Below are 24,970 nucleotides of genomic sequence, written 5' to 3'. Positions count from 1 at the left end.
GGAGAGCTGGCTCTGGCCAGTGTGGGATTCCACTCAATCCCTGAGGGTAGGCTCAACACTGAGAGATGGAAGGGCCAGCTGGAAGCCTCAGGTGTGGTTAATCTAGGCTGTTACTTCTCTCTTCCAAATTCTACCACTGACCAGAGGCGGCTTCTCTTATAAAGTGCATACCCAGCAAGCCCAGCGATGACTCCGGTTCTTTCCCAGAGTCCTCTGCCACCAGCACCCATGCAGCATCGCTGTGGAGAGCTGGAGGAAGGCAGAGCTCTGCTTGAGCCCAGGACCATGGAGTGAGCAAGAAGAATGACAATGGGTGCCCTGTCCCTCTTGGCCAAGCCCCACACTGGTTTACTGTGCTGTCTTTCAGCTCATCCTCCTTAGCTCCTGAGACACAGAGTGGGGAACACAGCTGGCCTGAGCTACCACAGCCCTGGATCTTGGGGTCCCTTTTGGAGGTCAGTGCTTTTTGCCCATAGGAAAGGTTTCCACACTCCTGAGAAGGCAGCTGTCCAGGGCTGCCCACTCCAGGAGCCGCAGCTCCCAAACCACCTGGAGACAACAGTCAGGCTGAGGACTGATTTAAAAACCAAAGCAAACCAACGTTTATTGAAAACAGCGATCTCTCAGTAGGACAAATCAGCTAAAATGCCACTGCTCAGAAACAACATGTATGAGAGCCCCAGCAGTAGAAAAGAAAACTTGAAACACCTCCGCCTATAGACGGCTGAAATAGCAACAGACTAACAGAGAGCGCTGTGTACCTGCACTGGCAAGGAGCACAAGACCGCTGCTCTGCATGGTCTGCCCCGCCCTGGGCACAAGTCACACAGGCCCTCTGGTAAGCGCTCCAGGACAATGCTCCAAGCAGTCTACAGACTTGGTGGGACCATGAACCACAGACGGCTCGGCCACTCTGCACCAGACACACAAAGCCTTTAACTAGGCTTTGTTCCCTATCCAAGTAGAGGTGTGCAGCAAGACGCGGAGCTGTCAAACCAACACATGGCCTTTGATAAACAGACAGACAGAAAGCACCACTCCATGGTCAGCAGGTGAAACCCGACATCCAGCACCCCATAGGAAGAGGGGACGAGGACAGATGTGTGTGTTCTGCCACCACAGTCCTGCTGCCACCTGCGCTGCTCTGGCGTCTTCTCATTTGCCGGTCCGTATGCTGCTGCAGATCTGGGCAAGGCGGGTCTAAAGAGGAGAGAGGTCATTTCAAGACGTGCCTCGCATGCCAGTCCAGTCAGCTCTTAGTCTACCCAAACAAGGATTGCTTTTAAAGACTGATTTATTTTTATTTTTCTGTGTGTGAATGTGTCTAGTGTCTACAGAGGCCAGCAGAGAGCACTAGATCCCCAGGAACTGGAGTTGCAGGTGGCTGTGAACTGCAATGTTTGCTGGGAGGCAATTTGGGCCCTTTGCAGGAGCGAGCGCTCCTCATCACTGAGCCGGCCCCCTCCAGCTTCCCAGGCCTAGATCTGAGTGACTCTTCCTTCTGTTCTTTATTTGTACTGTAAACGAATCAGAGACTAATGGGAGACTCATTTCTTAAGAGAGACAGTGAAGAACACTGATGCTGGGGAATGGCTGTCACAGGCGTCTATGACACCTTAGTACTTATTTAGGATCTTAGCTCATTCTTGTTCCATTCCTGATGTACACAAGATGGGCTTCCAGCAGACATGCCTGTACTCCAAGCTCCCGCCCACAGCCAACCATGGCTGACTGGGCTGTAGGCGGGCTAGTCCTCTGAGAATTTAAACCAAGACAGAAAATGGAACAGTGTCGACAGTGGAACAATCAAGAGAGCTGGGTTGTGCTCTGCCAAGTCCCACAGAGGCCAGTGTCAAGGGCAAGCTCCTCCACATGCAGACAAACCCAGGACTCACCGAGAGCTTCTTAATGTTCCCTAGGGCCTCTGGATTCAGCTGAGCAATATCAACCCTCTGCAAGTCACTGGCCAATAACCGCAAGCTCTGTACGGAGCGAGAAAGGGTCAGATGGCAAATTCTAGACTGGAAGCTCTACCAGCAGCCAGGGTACTCAAGGTCCCCTTAATATTTTGCATGTGGTGACAGAAGACAGCTCGGATGGAGAGATGACAGTGTAGGTGGGTGGTACCAGTGTGTTAAAGACTCAGGGACTATGGCACAGTTAATGTTATCAGCGGACCACTGGCTGGGTTACACAACTACAATCTGCAGTCAGTTGTCCTCCCCTCATGCAGGCTGGCAACCGCTCCCTGCAGCACTGAGAAGCCGGGCCAGCCTGTTTCATGATGTCTCCAGACCCCTGCTGTGCCTTCTTCTGTGCCCCCTCTAATAGCCCTTACTGTCCACACCATAGACAGGAGCATTCCACACCCACTGCACCACTGAGGTGCTTCTCAAGGGTAGCAGAAGACAGCTGAGGGACAGATGGAACCCAGGGCTGGGCACGGGTCCTCCCAGCTGGGCCCTGCCCCTGGAAGAGAGCACCAGGTTCTGAGTGCTGAGGCGGTGTGGTGACTAGGACCCACCCACTGAGGGGAGTCTTCAGGGCCTCTGAAGCAGGTGTGGGGACACAACTAGGGAAAGAGGCTTCGCTGTGCAGCATGCTGGGGCCTGGCTTCCCAGGGCGCTACTTACTGCACCACCCCCCATAGGCACGGTGAGGGAGATCTCTTTGCTGTCAGCGAGAGGGCTGCCGTTGATGGAGATGTTGTAAATCTGCTCCCTGGCTGCTGGAGTGCGCAGGCCTGGGGTCTTGAAAACCCTAAAAGTTGAAAAACTCTGTGAATGTGGCTTGGCAGACTGAATAATGACAGCCTCACAAGCTCTTCCAAACCCATCTGGTCTCAGGCTGTAGTTTCTAAGAAGGCAAATTCTAAATTTAGGGAAAACATTTCTCAAGCTGTAATGACTAAACACAGCTGGAGAAAGGAGGCTGCAATTATCAAACATACAACCAGCAAAAGTCAACTTGTACCCATGCAAACTAAAAGCCAAAGCTCCGTACGGGTGCCCATCACCCACCCATCCACAGAACCAGAACCACACTGGTTCCTGTGCTTCTAGGGGTAGCTAAGTGCTTCCAGCCCGAGGCACTCTCCAAGGTCAAAGGATGGTGATTCCAGGACATCATACTAATCCCTGAGACCATCCTCCTCTACCCAGAACTCTGATATATATTTCTTCTTCCAAAATGACGTTAAATAGGGGCTGGAGAGATGGCTCAGAGGTTAAGAGCATTGCCTGCTCTTCCAAAGGTCCTGAGTTCAATTCCCAGCAACCACATGGTGGCTCACAACCATCTGTAATGGGGTCTGGTGCCCTCTTCTGGCCTGCAGACATACACAACACAGACAGAATATTGTATACATAATAAATAAATATTAAAACAAAACAAAACAAAATGACGTTAAATAGATGTCACTGGAAACAGTGGAGTAGGAATTAAAATGGAAAGTTGGCAGGCAGTGGTGGCACACGCCTTCAATCCCAGCAGAAGCAGGCAGATCTCTATGAGTGAGTTCAACGTCAGTCTGGTCTACAGAGCTAGTTAGTTCCAGGACAGACAGGGCTACACAGAAACCTTGCCTTGAACAATCAAAATTAATAAAAAAGTGAAAAGTCTTCCTCATCTGCGATAACTCCTTGTTCTACTCCCTGAAGTTACTGCTCTGCTTCCTTATTTCTGTCTACATGACAGCAGCAGGAGCACGCAGTACACACAAGCAGCCTGGAACACGGCTCTGACTGTCAGCATCCTCCCTTGGAGCACTCACCATCCTCACTAAGAGCTGGGATTAGCAGCGCCTGCTACCATCCCTACCATCCTACCACCTCTTGGCCTTCACAGTAACTTTCCAAGAATACAGGGATAAGCAACTACTCAGCTTCCAAAACCATCCGACCAGAGTCAGAAGGCTAAAAGCACAGGCCTTCTAGTTATGACAGACCAGTGCTCACTCCCCCTCATCAGGGTCAGGGGAGGGGCCGCTGGTGGGAAGTTCAGCCCAAAGATTCAGGAGCATCACTTATACGCCAGGGCTGCTCTCGGTACTCACCTGGAATCAAACCTAGGTGTTATGCCTGGAGTTGGTTTCACCAAAGATGGCTCCAGCCTGCTCATAGCTGGTGTCACAAAATCATGGCTTAACCTGCAGGGAAGAAACAGCCATGGGGGGGGGGGGGGGATGTCAAGTCAAGGTGCAAGGATGGCAGTAGCCACAGAGGCAAGTGGTCATGTCAGATGCTGCCCCGCACCCACCACGCTATGGGACCCTCTGAGTTGCCTGGGAGGGGAGCACTATTCCTATCTATTTACGGCCACAGAAGCTCATCATAGTAAAGAACTTCCACAAGACCACACAGAGAGGTGCAGACAGACTGAATCCAACAGCCTGTGGCAGCATGGGACTTCCCAGCGGATGGAAGAGCCTGTGGACCATGAAAGTAACTCGTTCTCTCTGGGCAGTGGCTAATGTCTTTGCCAGGACATGGCCTGCCCTCCTTTAGAGGCAGGCAGTACAGGGCCCAATCCCTTAAGTTCTTTCCCCCTTCCCCACAAAGGGTTTACAGTGGAGTCTGCAAGATCTGTTTGAGCCCATGGAGATTCTTAACTAAGCAGGACCAGGAGGGTATATCAAGAAACTAATTTTGGGGTTGGGTAGGCAATTCTATGGTTAAGAGCACTTCCTGCTGTTCAGAGGGCCCAAATTCCCAGTGCCCACATCAGTTAGCTCCAGCTGCTATCCCCTCATTCCCCAGAGTCCTCTCTGTGTCTACTTCTGCCACACTAAATGGAGTTCTCCAACAAAAACAACCAGCACATCTGTCTCGGGAATCATCACCTTTTGCTCCTGCTCCTCCTTTGTGTGGACTGGGTTCTCTTCTTGGATGGAGGACATCTTTTGACCTGAAGGGACAATCAAACAAACCTGAAGTCACACAGAGTCTTGCAAAGGAGAGAAGAAAGATAAAAACAGAGGGGAAGGAGAACTGGCTTTTGAAAGGAAAACTCCACATAGGAAGAACCATTGCAGTTGAGCACAGAGGCACAATGCTGGGAATCCCAGCACCGAAGGCTGAGGCAGAAGGGCAGTGAGTTCAAGGCCAACCTGGGCTACACAGTAAGACTGTCTCAAAACCCAGACTAAATTCACAAGGGCCACTGTAGAGAATTCAGTAATTACAATATGCACAATTTAAGGACATTGAAATAGAAGATGTGGGCTAAGATTAAAGGGAAATCTTATATGTTCTCTCTCTCTCTCTCTCTCTCTCTCTCTCTCTCTCTCTCAGACATGAGTGTACATGTGGAGGTGAGATGGATGCTGGGTGTTTTCCTCTAATGCTCCTCCCCTTATTGTTTGAGAAAGGCTCGCTCACTGAACCTGGAGCTCACTAATTGGCTGGTCAGGTGGGCTTACTCCCATTACTTTCCTTAAAGTACCATTATGGCCATTACTCAGGGCACCTCATATGCCCAATCCAGGGACTCCTCTGTGTCCTCACCTCCTAGAGTCCTGGGAGTGCCTGACATAGAGTCCCATTCTCTCCGTGGCCTCTCATACTTGACCCCACTATCTCTCTTCCTGGCTATCCGTGGGAGTTTTCCCCTCTAGTGCACATCAGCAGCTCCCCACCTGCTTGCTCTCCAGCAGCCTTCCACCTGGATGATCCCTGGTCTAAAGACCCAGGAGTCACAGTGTCTCTGCCTCATCTCTCAAGCAGGCTGGGCTCTAGGCTGAGATCCCACCTAGCCTTGACAGCCTGAAAACTACTTAACTCAGCAGGGCAGGCAGTTGACAGTGCTCCTGAGAACCTTAACCAGCGGCTCTGCCTTCTCAAGGCTCCTCCAGTCACTGGACAGCGGTCTAGTCTAGAAAGCATTTACCATCTCTGGCTTCTTAGGCCAACCAAGCTCACTTTTTCTTTATCAACTCACCCCAGAATCATCCCCACTTTTTTGTTAATAGGCATTTACTTCAGGCTGTCCTGACTATGTCCCTTCCTTCCTTTTCCCTCTTCCATTTATTCTGAATAGTTTTGAAATGTTGACAGCTCTTACTATTGCCTAACTGACAGAATGGAAACTCAAGCTTGGTATATTGGGGCACTCATTATCTGGTCTCTTCCCGATCCACAAACTTTACACTTGTATCTCCAGTGATGAGCTCTTTGACATATCAAGTGCAGTCTTCCAGTTGTGAACTCTGCCAGAGTAACAATGTATTCCACATTAAAAAAATTAATTTGTGCAGGTGTTGTGCCTGAATGTATGCATGTGTGCTACAAGCGTGCCCGGGGGCCATGGAGGCCAGAAGATGTCAGCTCCCTTGAAATTGGAGTTACACACAGAAGTGCGCCACGACCCGTATTAGGGCCCTCTGCAAGAGCAGCCAAACCATCCCTCCAGCCTTGTCCCACATTCTTCTGCACTTGTGTAATCCCTGTCGGCTTACTCTTGCAGACCGAAGATTCCTATGGCTTTCTTCTTCTTCTTCCACTATCACTTCATCCACCTGGATCGCCTTCCGCTCTGTAACAAATAGTTTTAGGGTTACTTCTGCCAGAACCTGTCTGGCTCAGGGAATTCCATAGCTCTGCCTTCCACGTAAGAGCCCCTTAAGTATGAGACTTTGCTATTTCCACTGGAATCATCCATTTTAAACATCCCTTGTGCCAGGTGGTGGCGGTGCACGCCTTTAATCCCAGCACTCGGGAGGCAGAGGCAGGCGGATCTCTGTGAATTCAAACCAGCCTGGTCTATAGAGTGAGTTCCAGGACAGCTAGGGCTGTTACACAGAGAAACCTTGTCTCCAAAAACAAAAAACAAACATCCCTGTACTTCTTGTTCTAAGATAATTACAAATACCAATGTAATAACTAGTAGCTTTTGTTTTTATGGGGAGGCGGGTTGTGTTTTTGTGACAGGGTTTCTCCGTAGCCTTGGCTATCCTGGAACTCACTCTGTAGAGCAGGCTGGCCTCGAACTCACAGAGATCCATCTGCCTCTGTGCCCTGAGTGCTGGGATTAAGGCGTGTGCTGCCACCGCCTGGCTATAACTAGTAGTTTTTATAACTTGTGTTTCCTACTGTCCAGTTGGCCACCTGTTCATTCATTCCACAAATAACAACTACAGGCACAATTCTAGGGTTCAAGGACACAGAAGCAACAATCCTCCACACCATTCCTATAGAGTGCGTGTTCCACGAGGGCTTGGGAATGCACTCACACCAGGCATGCTGGCACACGCCTCTAATTCGAGCACTGAGGTAAGAGGCCAGCCAGTTCCAGGCCCTTTTGTGTTCCGCAAAGGCTCAGACCACCAAAGGTCTTAGGAGATGATCAGTGGATAACGGGCTTGCATGCACACGTGAGGGAGTTTAGACACCCAGAACCCAGGGAAAAGGCCACCTGAAACCCCAGCCCTCTGGGGTGGAGACCGAGCATGTGGCAAGCTGGCCAGCTAGACTCGCTGAAGAGGCAAGCTTTGTCACTAAAGTGACAAACACCCAATGTCAGCCTCTGCCTCCACACACATACACACATACCATAAACATATACAAATAAAATTATACAAAAGAAAAGTACTCACTTTTGACAGATTTCAAAGGTGTCTTAATAGCTTCAGCTGTTAACTTGTTTATTTCTGTGATGTCTACATCAGTCTGTGACAAAGAGCCAGAAACAATCAATTAAGGTACAAACTAATTATAAACCTACCACACAACTCAAGACCCAAGCCAAGACCTTGCCAAAAACTTGCTTTTGGCTATGTGTTCTTTCCTTGTTCTGTTTTCTTGTCTCTTGAGGAATGACAGGGTTAATTTATTGTTTCTGATTAGGATTAGGGTTATTTACAGGAAGTTTATAGATTTGGTTGTGTTCATATGTATGTATGTATGCATGTTTATGTGTGTGCGCGCATACATACACTTTTTCAGTTTTACTTGCATATTGGTGGTGTTGGTTTGTTTGAGACAGGGTCTTCCTACACAGCCAAGAGACTGGGTTCATAGTGAGTCCTTTCTTCAGGGGACACTAAAGTCCCGTGAAGCATGACTGACAAGGAATGGATAGACTGGTAGGGAGCGCGGAAGTCATCAGGAGAATTCTGAGGCTGTCTATGCTCAGCAGGAAACAGTTCTCTAACAGATTAGTGATGTCTAGAATTCCTGTCAACTTTCTACCATCTCTAGTAACGGCTGGCAGGCTCTGAACTCACTACTAGTGGCAGACCATGGACACAGTGCAAGAGTTACCACTGCAGGCCTGACCGTGAGGTTGGACCTTGCTGGCTTCTGAGAACAAGGAATTTAGGATTCTTCATTCCTGCTAACAATAGCTCTCTGTGCTTAAACTTAGTGCGCCTAAATATAGTTTACATGTTATTACCTGCATTTCTCTGCTAGGCAGAGGATGCCCAAATGACTAGCTCTTGTAAAAATCTATATGGGGCCTTGAGTGACCGTTTCTGCTTAGAAAACTATTCACCTACATTGAATTTAGCTCGTTCTGCATCTTCACTGGAAGGGGACTCCTGGTCACTTATATCTGGCTTCCTCTGGTTTGGTTTTGTTAAGCTGGGGTCACTCTATGTAGCCCTGACTTTCCTAGAACTCAGTATGTAGGCCAGGCCAGCCCTTATCTCCAGAGATCCACCTACTTCTGCGTCCTGAGTGCTTGGGTTAAAAGCGTGTGCCACCATGCCTGCTTGGCTCCTCGTGAACCTTGACATTTGTATATTTTACCCTGCTCATTCTGCTTGGTGTTCTTGTGATAAATCATTGTCACAAGTCTTCTTAGGGAATCACCAAATCTGTAACTGCAGTGTTTGAGATGTTGAAGCAGGAGGATCAACATGTTCAAAGTAAGCCTGGACACATAGTGGTTTTGAGAGCCCCAATAAACCTAGCTAGGAACTTTGGGGCCAAACTATCACTTCTCCCCTGGATTTCAAATCAAAGCTAAATCGTAATTCCTTCAATTTGGGGTGGTAGTGTTGGATCTCCCACACTGCAGTAGAAGGTTTATTTGAAGTTCTGCGCATCTGACTAATTTAAAATGAGAGAGACATATTAGCTAATGAGCACGATTCAGCTGGAATGTTTTGAAACATTAAATCTGGGTCTCTGCAGGGGCTAAGTAAGATGAGTCATGGGACTTATTATAACGAGAGAACGTGGACTAAGGCTGCTGTACGGCTTCTGGCTCGATTCGCTTGTCTCCACCCTTCTATAGCACATATCCCCGAACACTTCAACAACTGGCTCCTTTATCTTTAACTTCTGAAGCTAATGGACACCCGCTACTCAGTGGAGACTGAACCCTTTAGTAACTGTATCCTTTCAGTCTAAGATTACAATTTTGATGAACTCATACAAACTATGATAAACTTTCTTACGAGAACACAGTCAAGTGTGTGTACGTACTGCTTATATATGATTTTATCATGCCTAGAGACTCTGTGAAGGCCAGTGCTGGACTAGTTCCCAACTCTGTCCAATAGAACTTTCTGGAAGGCCAGAAACATTCTACTGCTGTGCTGTCAACATGGTGGCTAAGAGTAACCTGGCTGCTGGCCATCACAGATGTGGCTGGTGTCTGAAGAAGAAAATCACTTTTGGTAGGAGAAGATAAGGAAAGGGCTGTGCCTGGAAGTGACTGAGTCTTCAACAGTGTGGCCTGAAAACAATCTGTTTCCCGGTCTCCTAGGCTAGGGCACAGCATAATACATTTTTTTCCCCGAGAAAGGATTTTTCTGTGTAGTCCTGGCTGTCCTGGAACTTGCTTTGTAGACCAGACTGGCTTCGAAGTCAGAGATTCCCCTGTCACTGCCTCTCAAATACTGGGATTGAGGACGTGCATCACCACACTCAGCTGAGTCTAAAAGAGTTAAAGAAACTTAAGATCTAATGTTCTCCACTTCCCCTACAAACTTCAAGGTAAAGGACCACAAGGAAGCTGTCAAAATGGACCAGATTCCTCTGATGATTTAGGATTGACAAATCCATCTTCACTGCTTGTGTAACAGGAGAATCTTTGCTCTCCTTGGGATGTTTTCTCAGCCCCTCACAGTTTGCATCACCTTTCCTTCCAACGATCCCTCTTTTTAAGTCCTTACTCTAAGCCATACCCTCCCCACTGCCCACAAACTCCATGTTAATCTGTTTATCCATATGTTTATGAACTAATCTGTTAACAGTTTATTTCATAAACTAACATTATTCATCTTTCAGAAGGAAAAGAAAAACACAAACTTTCCTACCAGATGTCATAGCAAGGTGTTGGGGACAGGCCATGACTCCTATGCCCTTCTGCTGTGCCCCCCCCCCCCCCTGTAGCTCTCAAACCCTTAGTGAGCTGGGCGATGGTGGTGCACGCCTTTAATCCCAGCACTCGGGAGGCAGAGGCAGGTGGATCTCTGTGAGTTCGAGACCAGCCTGGTCTACAGAGCTAGTTCCAGGACAGGCTCCAAAGCCACAGAGAAACCCTGTCTCGAAAAACAAACAAACAAAAAAAAAACCCTGAGTGAGGGTGTATGGAGGTAGAGAGGTATGACTGACCGACTGTTTGCCATTGGCCATCAGCTGACTTTTAGCCCTTCCTTCCACAGGAGGAGCTCTGAGCTCCAATGTGAGGCAAACAGAACCCCACCCAGTGCTGTCTGAGGATTTTCTGTATATCACTTTATTGACATAAACTCGGGAAGGTTGAACCGTGCTTGTGACTAGCAAAGGAATCTCACCATTGTAACCACGGAGCTGCACAGCTTAAAAGGCCAAATATTCTGATATAACAGTCTTATTTCTGTAGCTTTATGACATTTTAAGGGGTCAGGGAGAAGGGACTGGAGAGGTTGGCAAGAGGATCACAAGTTCTAGGCCAGTCTGGGTGAGACTGTTTCAGGAAATCAAAATGCAAAGAAATTGGAATAGTATTCACATATAATGTAAACAAGTGCTATATATTTCAAACTTTCTCTAAACAAATCAAAACACTTAACACCAGGTAAATATTATATAGACAGTTGCTATGCTGTGGACTTAGAGTAAGTATGTACATATTCAGTGTGGATGCAATCTATTTTTTTTTTTTAAATATTTCTGACCCATGGTTGGTTGCAACCCAAGATGAGGAAGTCAAAGATGCAGGGGGCAGGGTGGCACACACAGCACACTCATTTTTAAGGAATGATATCTATTTGGACTTCACGTATGCAGTATCTTGGCACAACTATATTTTTTCAGTTGACACAAACGATGTCCTGAGGAAACCTTTTCTACAGTACACATCCAGTAGCTGGATTTTTATGACAGGTTAAACTTACAAACTAACCAACTCAAAAACAAAATGGTTCACTTACTGTTGCTGCCTCCTCCAGGGCCTGTTTGTTTCCTCCAAGGGCTTGAAAAAGAACATCATATTTAGTTACTATTAGGTCTGAAGGATGAATTGTCTTTCCCAGTACTCTCCATTATCTTTCTCAAACTGATGGGTGAAGCCTTGGGGATAGCACTGCCTTTCACAATCTTTCTTCCAGTTTGACCCTCACTGCTGTAGTTCTCCATCTGTGTCCTCAGAGTTCCTGTTGTCCCCAAATGTGCAGCTGTCCCCACGACCCAGTGCTTTGATACAAAGCCCTTCTTCTGCTCAGTACTTCTCTGTACCCTACAAATTTCTACTCATTCTTTAAAGCTCAGCTCAAATGCAGCACTCAAACTGTTCATTTTTCTACTATAATAGACTGCTTCAAAGTGTAAACACACGCGTATATAGCATAGCAAGCTACTCAAAAGCTACTAAAGCTATTTAGTTGTCTACTCCTGCCTGAACTGGATTCCAGAGATGATATCCTTTGGTCCTAGTAAGAACCTGGCATAGTAAATGTCAGACTAAAAAGATCTTTGTTAGATCCAGATGTAGAATGAGAACTTAGGTTAGCTCCTCTTATTAGAAATCCTCCTGGCCAGGCCGGGCGGTGGTGGTGGCACGCCTTTAATCCCAGCACTCGGGAGGCAGAGGCAGGCGGATCTCTGTGAGTTCGAGGCCAGCCTGGTCTACAAGAGCTAGTTCCAGGAACCAAAAGCTATGGAGAAATCCTGTCTCGAAAAAGCGAAAAAGAAAAAAAAAAAAAGAAAAAAGAAAGGAAGAAAGAAAAAGAAATCCTTCCGAATCCTTCCTATGTATATCTTGGGCCTTATAAACAGAATGTGCCAGGGGTCCAAACAGACTCTGCCTCTAAATATGTGAGCCTGAGTAAAGTCTATCTCTGTATCCTAACCTTATCATGCTAAAACTGGTCTACTGTCTGGCATGGTGGCACATGCCTTGAACACCAGAACTCGGAGTCAGAGGCAGGTAGATCAAGTGTGTTCAAGGCCACTTTGGTCTACCTAAGAGAGGTCCATGACAGCCAGGGCCACAAAGGGACCCTGTCTCAAAAACAAAACCCAAACTGGTTTACTATTATTAATTTGCACTTACTGGTTACTACTCCCATCTTTTTTGTAGTATTTAAAATTCTAATTCTATATAATCCCCCCCTCTCCCCAGGTTTCTCTGTGTAGCCCTGGCTGTCCCGGAGCTCACTCTGTAGACCAGGCATATGCCATCATCACCTAGCTCTATATGAGTTTTTAAAAGACCCTTCTACACTACCTTTAAGCTTCTAGTGTGGAGACAGTGTCTGCTTTATTCCTTACTGCAACTTTAGTACCCAGTATAATGATGACTAATATTTAACTTTGTAGAAATGAATGAGCATGTGGGTTAATATGGCATATCAGAAGAATCACGGCTCCTGTGAGTAAAAAAAAAAAACACGCACTTCCGCCCAGGAAGAAAGAGACACACTGGCAGCTATCAGCGGTGAAGAAAAAGGAGCGAGTGACAGCCACCTAATGGATGAGAGGGAACAACGCCTCCACATTGCACTGAAGTCTAACAAGTGGTGGGAATGGGGTGAGATTTTTCTCTGGTCAGAAAAACACCCCTGTCTTTGCAGTTCACAAGTGACTTGCTCATTTTTAAACTGGTGATTTCCATACGAAAGAGCTGTTTGAGGATACCGTTCTAATTGAGCTTTGACAAAACTGAACCATTTTTTTTCACAATTTATTCATTCATCTTCAAAAGTCTGAGTATACACAAGTATTTCCTGATGTGTGAAAATTATGTGAAATTGACATTCCGTGTGCCCAGAAATAAAATTCATCATGACTCCTTTGGAACTATAACGGAAATCCAGATCCAGAAATCTACAATATTTGTTACCTGGCCTATTAAGAGAAAAGGTTTGCCTACCCATGGGCTGGATGACAGTCCTGGGTGAGACTGAGCAATAGGGTGGATTTAGATCACAACCTCCCCCTCCCCTAAATATGGGTGTGTCTCCCCAACCCTCTCCTTGGACAGAGAGAGAGAGAGAGAGAGAGAGAGAGAGAGAGAGATTTCCTCTGTAAGGCCTAGTGCCCCTCGTCCTTGCCTACTGGCAGGTAGGCTAGCTTAGACTAGGCCAGTGTGCAACACCCTCCCTCAACCCCTGAGAGCCTCCGGACTTGAAGGTGCTGTCTCTTCTCTCCCTTAAGGCCCCCATCATCCTACCTACCTCTGACATATGTCTGCTAATGCTTTCCCACTCGGCTGGGAACGTGAGGCACGCTATCCTAGTAAGAATGCTCATCTGAGGGGTACTTCAAGTCAGCTCCCTTTCTAGGGCCCTGCCATTCGATTATACGTCATGACAGCCGGCAATTTCCCACGGGTGGTTATGGTAGGCTTCATTAAGAACGAGTCGCTACAGAGCTAGTTCCAGGACGAGCTCCAAAGCCACAGAGAAACCCTGTCTCGAAAAACCAAAAAAAAAAAAAAAAAAAAAAAAAAAAAAAAAAAAAAAAAGAACGAGTCGCTGCAGAAGGCTTTCAAGACAAGCACTAGTCGGCCACCGGGAAGATGCTAGCTGCTCTTACCAAAGTAATCAAGCCAGTTCATCTCGCGCAGAGCCTTGGGGAGCCGAAGGATCTCGATGTTGTATAAGTTTTCCACCTCCTTGAGGAGGTTCTGTCTGTCGGACTCGATCTGCTTGGTTCGAACTAGCACTGCAAAGAGGTCAAAGCCGACGGATTCCCGTTGTCAACAAGAGGGCAAAGCCGTCGCCACCGCGCCCCAACCCGCCAGAAATTCGCGAGGGCCGCGAATTCGCTCCTTACCCTCGCGGTCGAAGTCCTTCAGGAAGGAGGCGAGCTTACGGCTCCGCAGCGCGTTGGTCTTGGAGGGGCGGCTGCAGCCCTTCCTGGGAGCCATGGCGCCGGGGTGAGGGCTGCGTCGAGGGAAGGACCGAGCAGCCGGGTTCGGCGACTGAGACGGGGAAAGGGGACGTGCGCGGAGCGCCGGGAGTTCAGTCGTTGGAGGCTGGGAACCCAGAAGTCTGCGGACGCGTACCTGAGGGACCCGAAACACAGACGCAGGAAACCTCGCAGCTCCTCCGCTAACCGCCACCCAATTTAAACTCAACGAATACAGGACGGCCAATAACAAGTCACCGTCTTGGGACGCTTCTCACAACGCCCAATCACAACAAAGCTCCTTCTCCGTCCCTCGACCAATTCTCATAGAGGACTTCAATGCCCAGAAGTCATTGCGGCCTACGCCTTCTTTTCGCGACTTCCGAATTGCACTAAGTGGAATTAGACTGTAGGGTTTGCGTTTGAGCATGTGCAGACAGTGCTAAGCGCAGTGTGGCTCTTGGTGTCCACTCAGTTTTGACTAGCCAGGATTTAGGTTTTCCTGCTGGTTTAGGGACACGGCTGGCAAGCTCAGAGAGGCGACGAGACTCTGGCTTCAGACACACGGCTTCGAGGAGAGCCAGGCTCCAGGGGACTCGCAGTCTAAGGCAGAAGATTTCCCTGTCCTGAAGAAACCTCTTCTGAAGACTTCCAGGACCCTCTTCCTGAGGTGAGAAGCAAGAGTTCTTCCACAGAGAGAGCTGGTAAGAGGACCGCCAGACCCTCCACTCTTGAGTGTCAGCGGTGACAAGACAGAGAGAGACACAGCTTCACTCTCCCACCCTTAGCAGCATGAGGTGCTCCCCAGAGCTTTTAGGGACTGCAGCTCAGTCGGTGACTTTGACAATAAAAAGGATTCAGGTCTAGCCAGTTCATTTATGAAGCGGAATCAGTCTCTCTCTCTCTCTCTCTCTCTCTCTCTCTCACACACACACACACACACACACACTTGAGTAGGGACTCACCGTGTAACACTGGCTGGCCTGGAACTCTCTTTGTAGACCAGGTTGCCTTGAACTCAGAGATCTGCCTATCTCTTGTCTCCTCAGTGCTAGGATTAAAGGTGCATGCCACAATGTCCAGCCTAAAGTTCTTTTTAATACAGGCTTAAGCACAAGGGTTAAGAAAGAGGTACCTAGAGAGAAAATAAAAGACACTTGCCAGCTGCTCAAAGAATCTCAGAAAGCAAGACATAGCCAAGTGGGTGTGGGCTTCTAAGGGAGAGTCAGTAATTGATTGTTTTTTTAACATTAATCATGTATACTACTTTGGTGGCTTTCAAGATGCATCTCAAGAAGGTTTCTTTAAAAAAAAAAAACCTGTTATTCCCTTCTCTGTCTTCTCTTTGATAAGAGAAGGAAGTGAGGTGACTTCTAAGATGCCTTGGACGATATTATAAGCTAAAAGGTGAAACCAGGAGCTGCTGTGGTTGTACCAGGGGTACCTTCCTTTCCCTGGAGTGGGATTTTAGAAGATCGAAGGGCTGGTAATTGTACTGCTGCAATTCCCACTTTGCTGTTGACCAGAGCCCTCAACCTGCTTCCAGGATGGGAGCCCATGTTCTTTGTCACATCCCCCAACACCTCCCTACCTTTCTGCATTGCCTCAGAACTATTTGAAGACCAAAAGCTGACCTTCTCATGAGGTCAGATGTGACTCACCCTTGACCCAGGCCCTCCCCTTCTGGTACCCTGACTCTTGGTTTTGTCTTCCCAGAAGATGGCTCAAGACCAGCCTTTGCTGGCCGTGCAGGAGGTCCTGAGGAAGTGCTTCCCCGTGGTGGAGCAGCAGCAGGGCCTATGGCAGAGCACTCTGCAGGACTGCTCTCCCCTCCTCTCCTCTCTCAGCAACCTGGCAGAGCAGCTCCAGGCTGCACAGAACGTGCGCTTCGAGGATGTGCCTGCCCTTCGTCCCTTCCCAGACTTACAGGAGCGGCTGAGGCGCAAGCAACTGGAGGCTGGCGACATCGCCCTGGACAAGATAACTGACAGGCTGTAAGAGACTCCATGGCCCCCTTTTCTTGGCGGAAAGATCTTAATGCTTTGTGGCATCCCAGACCCAGTAAGGGTGGGCTTATAAAAGTTACAAAAGCAAGGTGGGAGTGGTCATTCAGGGGACTAAGGTTGAAGGATTGTTGAGTTTAAGGCCAGCCTAAGCTACATTATAGACCTTGTCTCAAAAAAAAAAAAAAAAAAAAAAAGAAGAAAGAAAGAGAAAACCAGGTCAGGTACATGTCTTTAATCTGAGCAGTCAGGAGGCATAGGCAGGCCAGATCTCTGAGTTCGAGATCAGGGCTCACAGAGATACCCTGTCTTAAAAATAAATTTAAAAAATAATAAAAATAAATGAATAAGCCGGGCGGTGGTGGCGCATGCCTTTAATCCCAGCACTCGGGAGGCAGAGGTAGGTGGATCTCTGTGAGTTTGAGGCCAGCCTGGTCTACAAGAGCTAGTTCCAGGACAGGAACCAAAAGCTACAGAAAAACCCTGTCTCAAAAATCCTAAATAAATAAATAAATAAAATAAAAATAAGTAATCCTAAACCAACTAAAGAAATTAGAAAAGCAGAAAGGAAGGGGACTGGAGAGAGTGTAGCCTTCTGTAGTTGTCTTTGGTATATTTTAGGGCTAGTAAGTGCCAGAACTAAGGGTTTTCTGTGCATTACCTTATACACCTCTGGGCTAACCCTGTTTGTACTTTCCATCAAACCAATCGTCCTGATTACATACCCAGTGAGAAACAGAGCTGGGATTCTTTTTTTTTCTTTTTTTTTTTTTTTTTTGATTTTTTGAGACAGGGCCGTAGCTTTTGGTTCCTGTCCTGGAACTAGCTCTTGTAGACCAGGCTGGCCTCAAACTCACAGAGATCCGCCTGCCTCTGCCTCCCGAGTGCTGGGATTAAAGGCGTGCGCCTCCACCGGCTTGGCTCAGAGCTGGGATTCTGAAGTGTGCCTGCCACTCTAGCTGGGGCTCTTCAGCACCACCCCGTTCTGCACAGGTGTAGCTGACAGAGGTGGATACATGTATAGCTGAAATAGCTCCTGAAGCATACCACAAGTGTTAACATTGATACTTTGTTTTCTGTTTATTGCTGTTGGTCACCGACTATAGGCTCATAGACTTGTGGGTTTTGGATTGTTTCTTGTTTTTTTTTTTTTTTGTTTTTTTTTTTTTGTTTTTTTTTTTTTTTACATTGCAAATCTGTCGGGCTTTTTAGAACCAGAAATCTGGGCTAGGGAATCCTTTGAGAAGTTACAGTCTTTGTCTTGGTGATGGATCCTGGGAGTCTGCATTAGCATAGTAAACTAAGCAGCTGGTGGTACAGAATTTTCATCCCAGCACCCTTTCTTTTTGGGTCCTTGTGTCCTGTCTACCCCCACCTCCCAAACCCACCTAGACCTAGACGGAAAGTAGTCCTGACTGTCCTGGAACTTGCTCTGTAGACCAGGCTGGCCTCAAACTCACAGAGATCCGCCTGCTTCTGCCTCCCGAGTGCTGGGATTAAAGGTGTTTGATGCCACCACCACTGCCTCCTTGTACACATGGTCGAATTTACCTTTCTAATGACCATTCACTGATACACTGACTCTGTGTTTGCTGTATATGTCGTCCTGTTCTGTGGAGACACAGTGAGCAAAGGGGAAAGACCTTACTTTCCACAGCAGTCTGTGCACCCCGAGTCCACATTGTCATTCAGGAAGTGTCCAAATGAGGGCAGTCAAGATGGCTCACTGGGTGAAGGTACTTGCTATGCTAACCTGATGACCTGCGTTCAGTCCCTTGAGCCACAGAAAGGTGAGAGGACAGAATGGACACCACACGGTAGTTCCCGGACCTCCACACATGTGCTGTGGCATGTGTGCACCCTTCCCCATACTTAATTAAAAAGAATTTGCAAAGTGGCTCTGGGGTGTACTTCAGTGGTAGCCCACTTTCCCAGCGTGTCTGAGGGTTTGGGCACTCTCTAAAGTCCTCCAAATGGCAGTAGTGGGTAGATAAGCCTTACCTCCTCCCTCTTCTGTGACACTGCCTGACATCCCATTTTCCCCACAGAGCCACCCTCCTCAGGGTTCGCGACACCGTCAGCAGCCATGTGGAGCGGGTGTTCCAGACCTACGAGCAGCACTCGGCTGCGCTTGACATGGACGCTATCCTGCGGCCCTCGGTTGTGAGCCCTTCTGTGGCTGACATGTTGGAGTGGCTGCAAGACATTGACAGACATTATCGAAGCTCATATCCTTGAGTGTGGTCCAGGCCGCCCGGAGCTGCTCCTCAAAGCCTTTGCTGGCTTGGGTTGCACAAGGTCAGCAGGCTGTACAGTTTGCTGCAGTTTCCTGTCAGTGCTCAGACCTGGCTGCTTCCTGCATTTGGGTTTGTATAGGCTTTCCTTACAGTTCACCTGCTAGGACCTGCTGTGAGTGTTGAGGGGCAGGCGTGAGAGAGGGCAAGTATATAGTGTCCGACGGTGAGTGCTAAGATTAGAGCAGGAACGGCTGGTAGGAAGGTGGGGCTGGGATTGGTTTGTTTGTTTTAGTTTTTAAGACAGGGTTTCTCTGTGTAGTCCTGGCTGTCCTGGCCTCTGTCTTCAGAGATCTGCCTGCTTCTGCTAGGATTAAAGGTGTGTTTAGCCCAGCTTGGGGTTGTGATTTTAACAGTGTCAGGGCAGGCACCCAGGAGGCAGTGATGGTTATGACATTTAAGCCAAAATTTCAAAGAGTGAAGGAATGAGCCGTGTGGGTATGTGGGGGTAGAATGGCCCAGGCAGAGGGTACATCGAGTGGAAAGGGCTGGGTGGGAGCATGCCTGATATTTTTAGGAAATAGCCGTGAAGCCTATGTGGTGAGGGCAGGGCATGAGGATAGTGATGGGGGGGGCTTGGTTTTTGAGAAGGATCTTGAAGGTTTTGGCTGTTATTCTGAGATGAACATTCTGAGAAGGTTTTAAGCAGAATAGTGTGGCTAAAGCCATGCTGACCAGCATTTATGTAGAGGTCAGAGGATAACTTGGCAGAATTGGTTCTCTCCTTCCACCATGTGACTCCCTGGATGAAGTTCTGGTCATCAGATTTCAGCAAACACTTTTACCCAGTGAGCCATCTTGCCAGCCCTAGGACACAGACTCTTAATCCTGTATCCTCTTCCGACAGATTCTCTGAGCTGCCTGTGGTTAAGGACCAGACTGTCATCTTTAGGAGATCTAGTTGTGTTTATCCGGAGGTTGTCAGCTCTTCTGTTAATCCCTGCCTTGTCCTCCATTACTCTAGCCAAGTGTGCTAGGACACCATACTTTCTCTGCCCCGTGCTTTTGTTTCTCTGTTTCTGCCCATGGTGTGTCCATCTGAACTGCCACTGAGGTGTTTTTGTTTTCACTACATTTTGGTTTCTCTGTTTGGCCCTGACTGTGCTGGAACTAGCTCTGTAGACCAGGCTGGCCTTGAACTTACAAGGTCCTTCTGCCTCTGTTCCTGAGTGCTAGAATTAAGGCATGGGCCACTACAGCTGACCAGAACTGCCAGTGAGTTCTATCTTTCAGGTCACTTTGCTTTTCTGTCTGGTCCATCCTCAGCCTGTGAGGTCTGGGTCCTCTTAGTAGCATCAGGTTGTGCTAGTACGGGTGCTCAGCAGTCTCTCGGCACGGTAAGCTCCGCCCACCTGGGAAGGTGTACTGCTACTCGAGCTTCTGCCACTGAGCTTCCTACACTTCTCCCCAGCAGGTTCCCTTTCCTATTTTTTTTTTTTTTTGACTTTTCGAGACAGGGTTTCTCCGTGGCTTTTGGTTCCTGTCCTGGAACTAGCTCTTGTAGACCAGGCTGGCCTCGAACTCACAGAGATCCTCCTGCCTCTGCCTCCCTAGTGCTGGGATTAAAGGCGTGCGCCACCACTGCCTGGCCCCTTTCCTATTTTTTTATTTTTTGAGCCATCCTTAACTTCTGGGAAGGTACCTGAAGAGAAAGTACCTTCTCTCCTCCATCCACTGGGGAGACTTGGCCAGCATCCAAGCACTGCCTAAGGCCTGGGAACAAATTTCAGAAGACGAATGCCCAAGCTTTGTGCCAGGTACTGGTTTCCATTAGCTCCCATGCTGCCTTCCTTTCCCTGCGGCTTGCCTCTGTGGGGATGTTAGAGACACCCCTGCTGTGCTTCGGGGCCTTAAACCTGATGTTGTGTACCCCGTTTCCTGTTCTAGATATCTTGGTGAGCGTCTCCTTCTTCCTGGAGGAGCCAGGAAGCTGCACAGTGACCGGAGCTGTGGAGCCCCGCAGCTGACTGCTGCTGTTGCCACCCTCGGCTATCTCGAAGTGAGCATCAGCACTGCAGCCCCACGCTCCGAAATACCAGTGCCGACGGTTAGAGGTGCCTACGGCTTCTCCGTGCTAGGCCATGGCCAGGGGCCCATGGCCACTGTACTGCAGCTCTGAGAAGTGGATAGGGGCAGAGGGAAAAGGAAGGCAGCACTGATAAACAGTGTCCATCTCCATCGTTAGGCTTGAAGCGGCAAGGAAGGAAAGAACCAGGAGCTGAAGATCCATGGCTGTCCCTGCCTCTGTGTCAGCTGAAGTACTTTAGTTGGCTCAGGTCCTGGTTATGTGTATCTGAGTCCTTAGTGGTTTAAATCTGAGTGGGTCTGGGAGTGCAGGGCAGTAGCAGTGTGTGTGTGGCACATGAAGACCTGGATTCAATCTCTTGCACACCCAAAGAAGGGAGGAACTGAAGGAAAGGGAACGTTTAAAATGTTTACCATTTCCAGAACTAGCCACCAGGGGGAGACGGTGCAACGTGAGCAGTTCTGAATGCTTTGTCCTTGAGAGGTCCCTGTTGCTGTTAAAAGTAGCTGAGGGCCAGGACTATCTCACCTGCCCCTAGAGAGGCGATCTCTGTGATTTTTGATCATCCTGGAGTACATATAGCTCCAGACCAACCAAGGCTACATACCGAGACTCTTGTCTCAGAAAAGGGAAAGAAATATGTTAGCTGAGAATAGTGACTCCCCAGATGCCAGGCTGGAGGCTCAGGTGACCTTTTATTGGCTACATTCTTCTGGGTTTGGAGTGACTGGCCAGGTAGGAGAATACGCCAGCTGTGATTGTTAGTTTTAATTGTTCGTTTGGAAGGGAGTCTCAATGAGGAATGTTCTAGATTTGGTTGGCCTGCAGGCAGGCCTGCGGGATTTTCTTTATTGAGGTGAGAAGAGCCATCCTGATGTGGGTGGCATCGTTTCATGGGCTGGGCCCTAGATCACATGAGGGAGAGCAGGCTGAGCACCAGCAGGCACGCACTACGCCTTTGCTCTTGACCGTGGGTATCATGTGACCAGCTGCTTCGGGTGCTTGCCACCTTGACTTCCCCGCAGCGATGTACTGTCCCCTCAGATTACGAGCCTAATAAACCTTTCTCCTTTCAGTTGCATATGTCAGTGTGTTTATCGTAGTGTTGTAGGGCTCCCTAAAGGAACAGCTGATGGAATGGAAGACTATATGGAGAGACTGGGGTTAGAGTGAGGGCAGTAAGCCTAAAGCAAAAGCTGCTGCTTCCCTATGCGTTTATGTGGACAGAAAGTGTGGTTCAGCCTTGGGATGGGTCTCCCCGCCTCAAATGATCCAGATTTAGGGTGGGTCCCCCCCCCCATGATACAGTCAAGAAAACCCCTCCCAGGCATGCCCAGTTGCTTGGGTGTTAGTTGATTCCAGCTGTGGCCAAGATTAGCCATCACACACAGTGACAGGAAATAATCTTAGAGGCAGCCTTGAGTTATAGGTCAGAGCCTCAGTCACCCTCTGTGCAGTGGCCTCTTGCCTTGGGGTCCCAGCTTCCCTCTTGTAGAAGGCAAGGCTGGCATGCGCAGGACCAGACACAGAGCGTGGGAACATATAAAAAAAAAAAGTGGCTTTGTTCTTACTATATGTTTTTGTATTTAATTAAAGGGAAAATAGGAAAACAATTAAACAACACAAAAGTATAATGCAAAACCCACCCTAGATATTTTGATCTATATCCCTTCACTGTTCTTAGCAAATTTAAAAACAAAAACCCTGATACAAACTCATTCTTGTTGCCTTTGTGGATAGTGGAACATCTGCAAATAAGCCAGCAAATCTGTACCAGACAGACTATCCGACGTTTGTGAATGTGTTACTACCTTTTCCCCCCGCCACTGGGAATTCTTTTTTTCTTTTTTTTTTTAAATTTATTTATTTATTAAAGATTTCTGTCTCTTCCCCGCCACCGCCTCCCTTTTCCCTCCCCCTCCCCCAATCAAGTCCCCTTCCCTCGTCAGCCCAAAGAGCAATCAGGGTTCCCTGCCCTGTGGGAAGTCCAAGGAACCCCCACCTCCATCCAGGTCTAGTAAGGTGAGCATCCAAACTGCCTAGGCTCCCAAAAAGCCAGTATGTGCAGTTGTTACTACCTTTTTTATGCATGTTTGTGTCTATGCATGCATGTTTGTGTATGGGTGTGTGTGTGTAGACTTTAGGTGTCATCCTCAGGAACACCATCCTCCCCCTTTGAGACAGTCTCTCATTGGTCTTGAGCTTACCAACTAAATGGTGTGGCCTGGCCAGTGAGCCAGGGATCCTCCTCTCTCTGTTTCCCCAGGACTGGGATTAAAAACTAGCCACAATGCCTAATGATCTTCCTCAGCCTCTCAAATGTCAGGGCTACAGTTGTGTGCCACCATGCCCACCATTAGCATGGAGTCTTGTGCTGGGCCCTGGGCATAGAGCTGGAAGAAAGTTACAGGAAGTATTACAGTTCAGGCAGGCCTGGGGCCAGCTGAGGCCAGAAGAGGGCAGCAGGTCCCTGGAGTCGTAGATGGTTTGTCAGCCACCGTGTGAAGTGAATGTACTGTGGTATAATGCTCCTGTACACTGTAAAGATTTGCCGCTCGTAGTGGTTTGGTAAAACACTTATTAGCCGGTAGCCAGGAAGGGAGTATAGGCAGGGAGACCAGACTAAGAGAATTCTGGGAAGAGGAAAGGCAGAGAGTCAGTCACCAGCCAGACATAGGAAGTAAGATGAGAATGCCTTACTGAGAAAAAGTACCAAGCCACAGGACTAAACGTAGATAAGAATTATGGGTTAATTTAAGTTGTATGAACTAGTTAATAATAAGCCTGAGCTAATATATCAAACAGTTTATAATTAACATATGCCTCTGTGTTTCTTTGGGACTGGGCAGGACAGAAATTTCCATCTACATGAATGTGGTTCTTTAAGAGCAGCTAGGGCTGTCAATCACTGATCTCTGCAGCCCCAGGCCTGACAGTTTTGAATCAGTGTTTCTCAAACTTAAATGTGCATATAAATGACCAGTATCTTGTTAACATTTAGACTCTTGCTCTTTACTATCTGATGAGGGCTCAGGTGATGTTAGTGTTGGTGGTCCAGGAGTTGTAGAGAGTTGGATTCAGATGGCAATAAAGTGACAGAAGGATTACAGTTGACTTCAACGGGGAGAAAAGAGGCACTGGCTGCTGTGGGGACTACTTCATGGTGACAGTGACATCCGAGTTGGCCTTGGAGGGAATTTGACTTGGAGCTGGATGAGGGAGAGGGGAGCAGGGCAACCCATGGGGGCAATTCAGACAAAAGCAGCCTTGGCCTGAGGGTGGAGTTTGGTGAAAGTCTGTTGTGTGCCTGGCACCATGCTTGTTACATTTACCTCCAGAGCCTGGCATGTTAATAAAATTCAGAACATCGCCTATGTAGATAGAGTTCATGGGATGGGATGACAAGACCACATCTGTGAGGGACCAGACTGTGAAGACTCTTGAGTTTGTATTTGTGCCGGCTGAACAGAGACCCGAGTCTTCTTAGCACTCACGTTAAAGCCAGGTACAGTGAGATGTGCTTATAATCTCAGTTCTGGAGAGCAAGACAGACCCTCTGGGGCGTGTTTGACACCGTGAGCTTCAGGTTCATGGAGAGATCCTATGTTAAAAGACAAAGGGAGTATAGAACAATAGAAGTAGACACTTGACAGCTCTCTCTGGCCTCCATGTGCATCTGAGTTTGTGTTTTGTGCTATCGACAGGAACTGTAGTATGTGTGTGTAGCTGTGTGCTGTATAGCCTTTAAAGGACCCCCATTCTATCTATGAGGGTGGCCCCATAACATGGTATTGCTAGTGACTTCCCAGGCATCTTTGCTGAAATACACAGAACCACTAAAGCACATCTCTCAGAATGTACCTGTATTATTAAGTAACAGTTATAAATGTTTTATGTTTGCATAATAAAGCTCTCTTTCCTTGAAACAGATATTTATGGTATTTGATAATAACTTATTTAAATAGAATTGTTTTCATTTTTTTTTGCTTTTAGCTTTTCTATTAAAAATGTTACTCTCTCTCTCTAACTAAAAATGCATTTTAAAGTTACTGATGCCTGTGGAGGCCAGAGGAGGGCTTTGGATCTCATAGAACTAGGGTTATGGATTGAGCAGTGGTGGCGCACACCTTTAATCCCAACACTTGGAAGACAGAGGCTGGCAAATCTCTGAGTTCGAAGCCAGCCTGGTCTACAGAACAAGTTCCAGGACAGCTAGGACTGTCACACAGAGAAACCCTATCTCAAAAAACAACAACAACAACAAACAAACAAACAAAAGTAAAAGAACTAGGGTTACGGATGGTTATGAGTTGCCATGTGGGTGCTGGGAACTGACGTTGAGTCCTCTGTTAGAACAGCAAATGT

At 47.9% G+C, this 24,970-nt stretch overlaps 2 protein-coding genes across 4 annotated transcripts; one reads left to right on the top strand and one right to left on the bottom strand.

The window, feature by feature from the left end:
* Positions 1 to 578: 578 nt before the first annotated feature.
* Cdca8 (cell division cycle associated 8) lies at positions 579 to 14,490 on the bottom strand. Its single transcript, XM_041652491.1, has 10 exons — positions 14,208 to 14,490; positions 13,968 to 14,096; positions 11,363 to 11,403; positions 7,592 to 7,664; positions 6,455 to 6,531; positions 4,841 to 4,905; positions 4,055 to 4,147; positions 2,634 to 2,760; positions 1,896 to 1,982; positions 579 to 1,200 (listed from the first exon to the last, which is right to left on the bottom strand). The coding sequence occupies exons 1-10, from the start codon at positions 14,299 to 14,301 to the stop codon at positions 1,156 to 1,158; spliced, it is 831 nt and encodes a 276-aa protein (XP_041508425.1). The 5' UTR covers positions 14,302 to 14,490; the 3' UTR covers positions 579 to 1,155.
* Positions 14,491 to 14,721: 231 nt separating this feature from the next.
* Positions 14,722 to 22,455, top strand: CUNH1orf109 (chromosome unknown C1orf109 homolog). Of its 3 annotated transcripts, none has more exons than XM_041652271.1 (5): positions 14,722 to 14,952; positions 15,999 to 16,276; positions 18,334 to 18,513; positions 20,218 to 20,336; positions 20,467 to 22,455. In XM_041652271.1, exons 2-5 carry the CDS (start codon positions 16,002 to 16,004, stop codon positions 20,544 to 20,546), a joined length of 654 nt encoding a protein of 217 aa, XP_041508205.1. In that variant the 5' UTR covers positions 14,722 to 14,952; positions 15,999 to 16,001; the 3' UTR covers positions 20,547 to 22,455. The 3 variants fall into 3 exon arrangements, with proteins under 3 accessions (XP_041508205.1, XP_041508202.1, XP_041508203.1); XM_041652268.1 differs by having other exon boundaries at positions 14,722 to 14,986; XM_041652269.1 differs by having other exon boundaries at positions 16,002 to 16,276; positions 20,467 to 22,454.
* Positions 22,456 to 24,970: the final 2,515 nt, after the last annotated feature.

Source organism: Microtus oregoni, unplaced genomic scaffold (assembly GCF_018167655.1).
Source record: "Microtus oregoni isolate MIOR12 unplaced genomic scaffold, Mior012 000005F_ref0000423, whole genome shotgun sequence".
NCBI lineage: Eukaryota > Metazoa > Chordata > Mammalia > Rodentia > Cricetidae > Microtus > Microtus oregoni.
The sequence above is the reverse complement of the archived record's forward strand: the minus strand, read 5'-3'. Positions and strand labels throughout refer to the sequence as shown.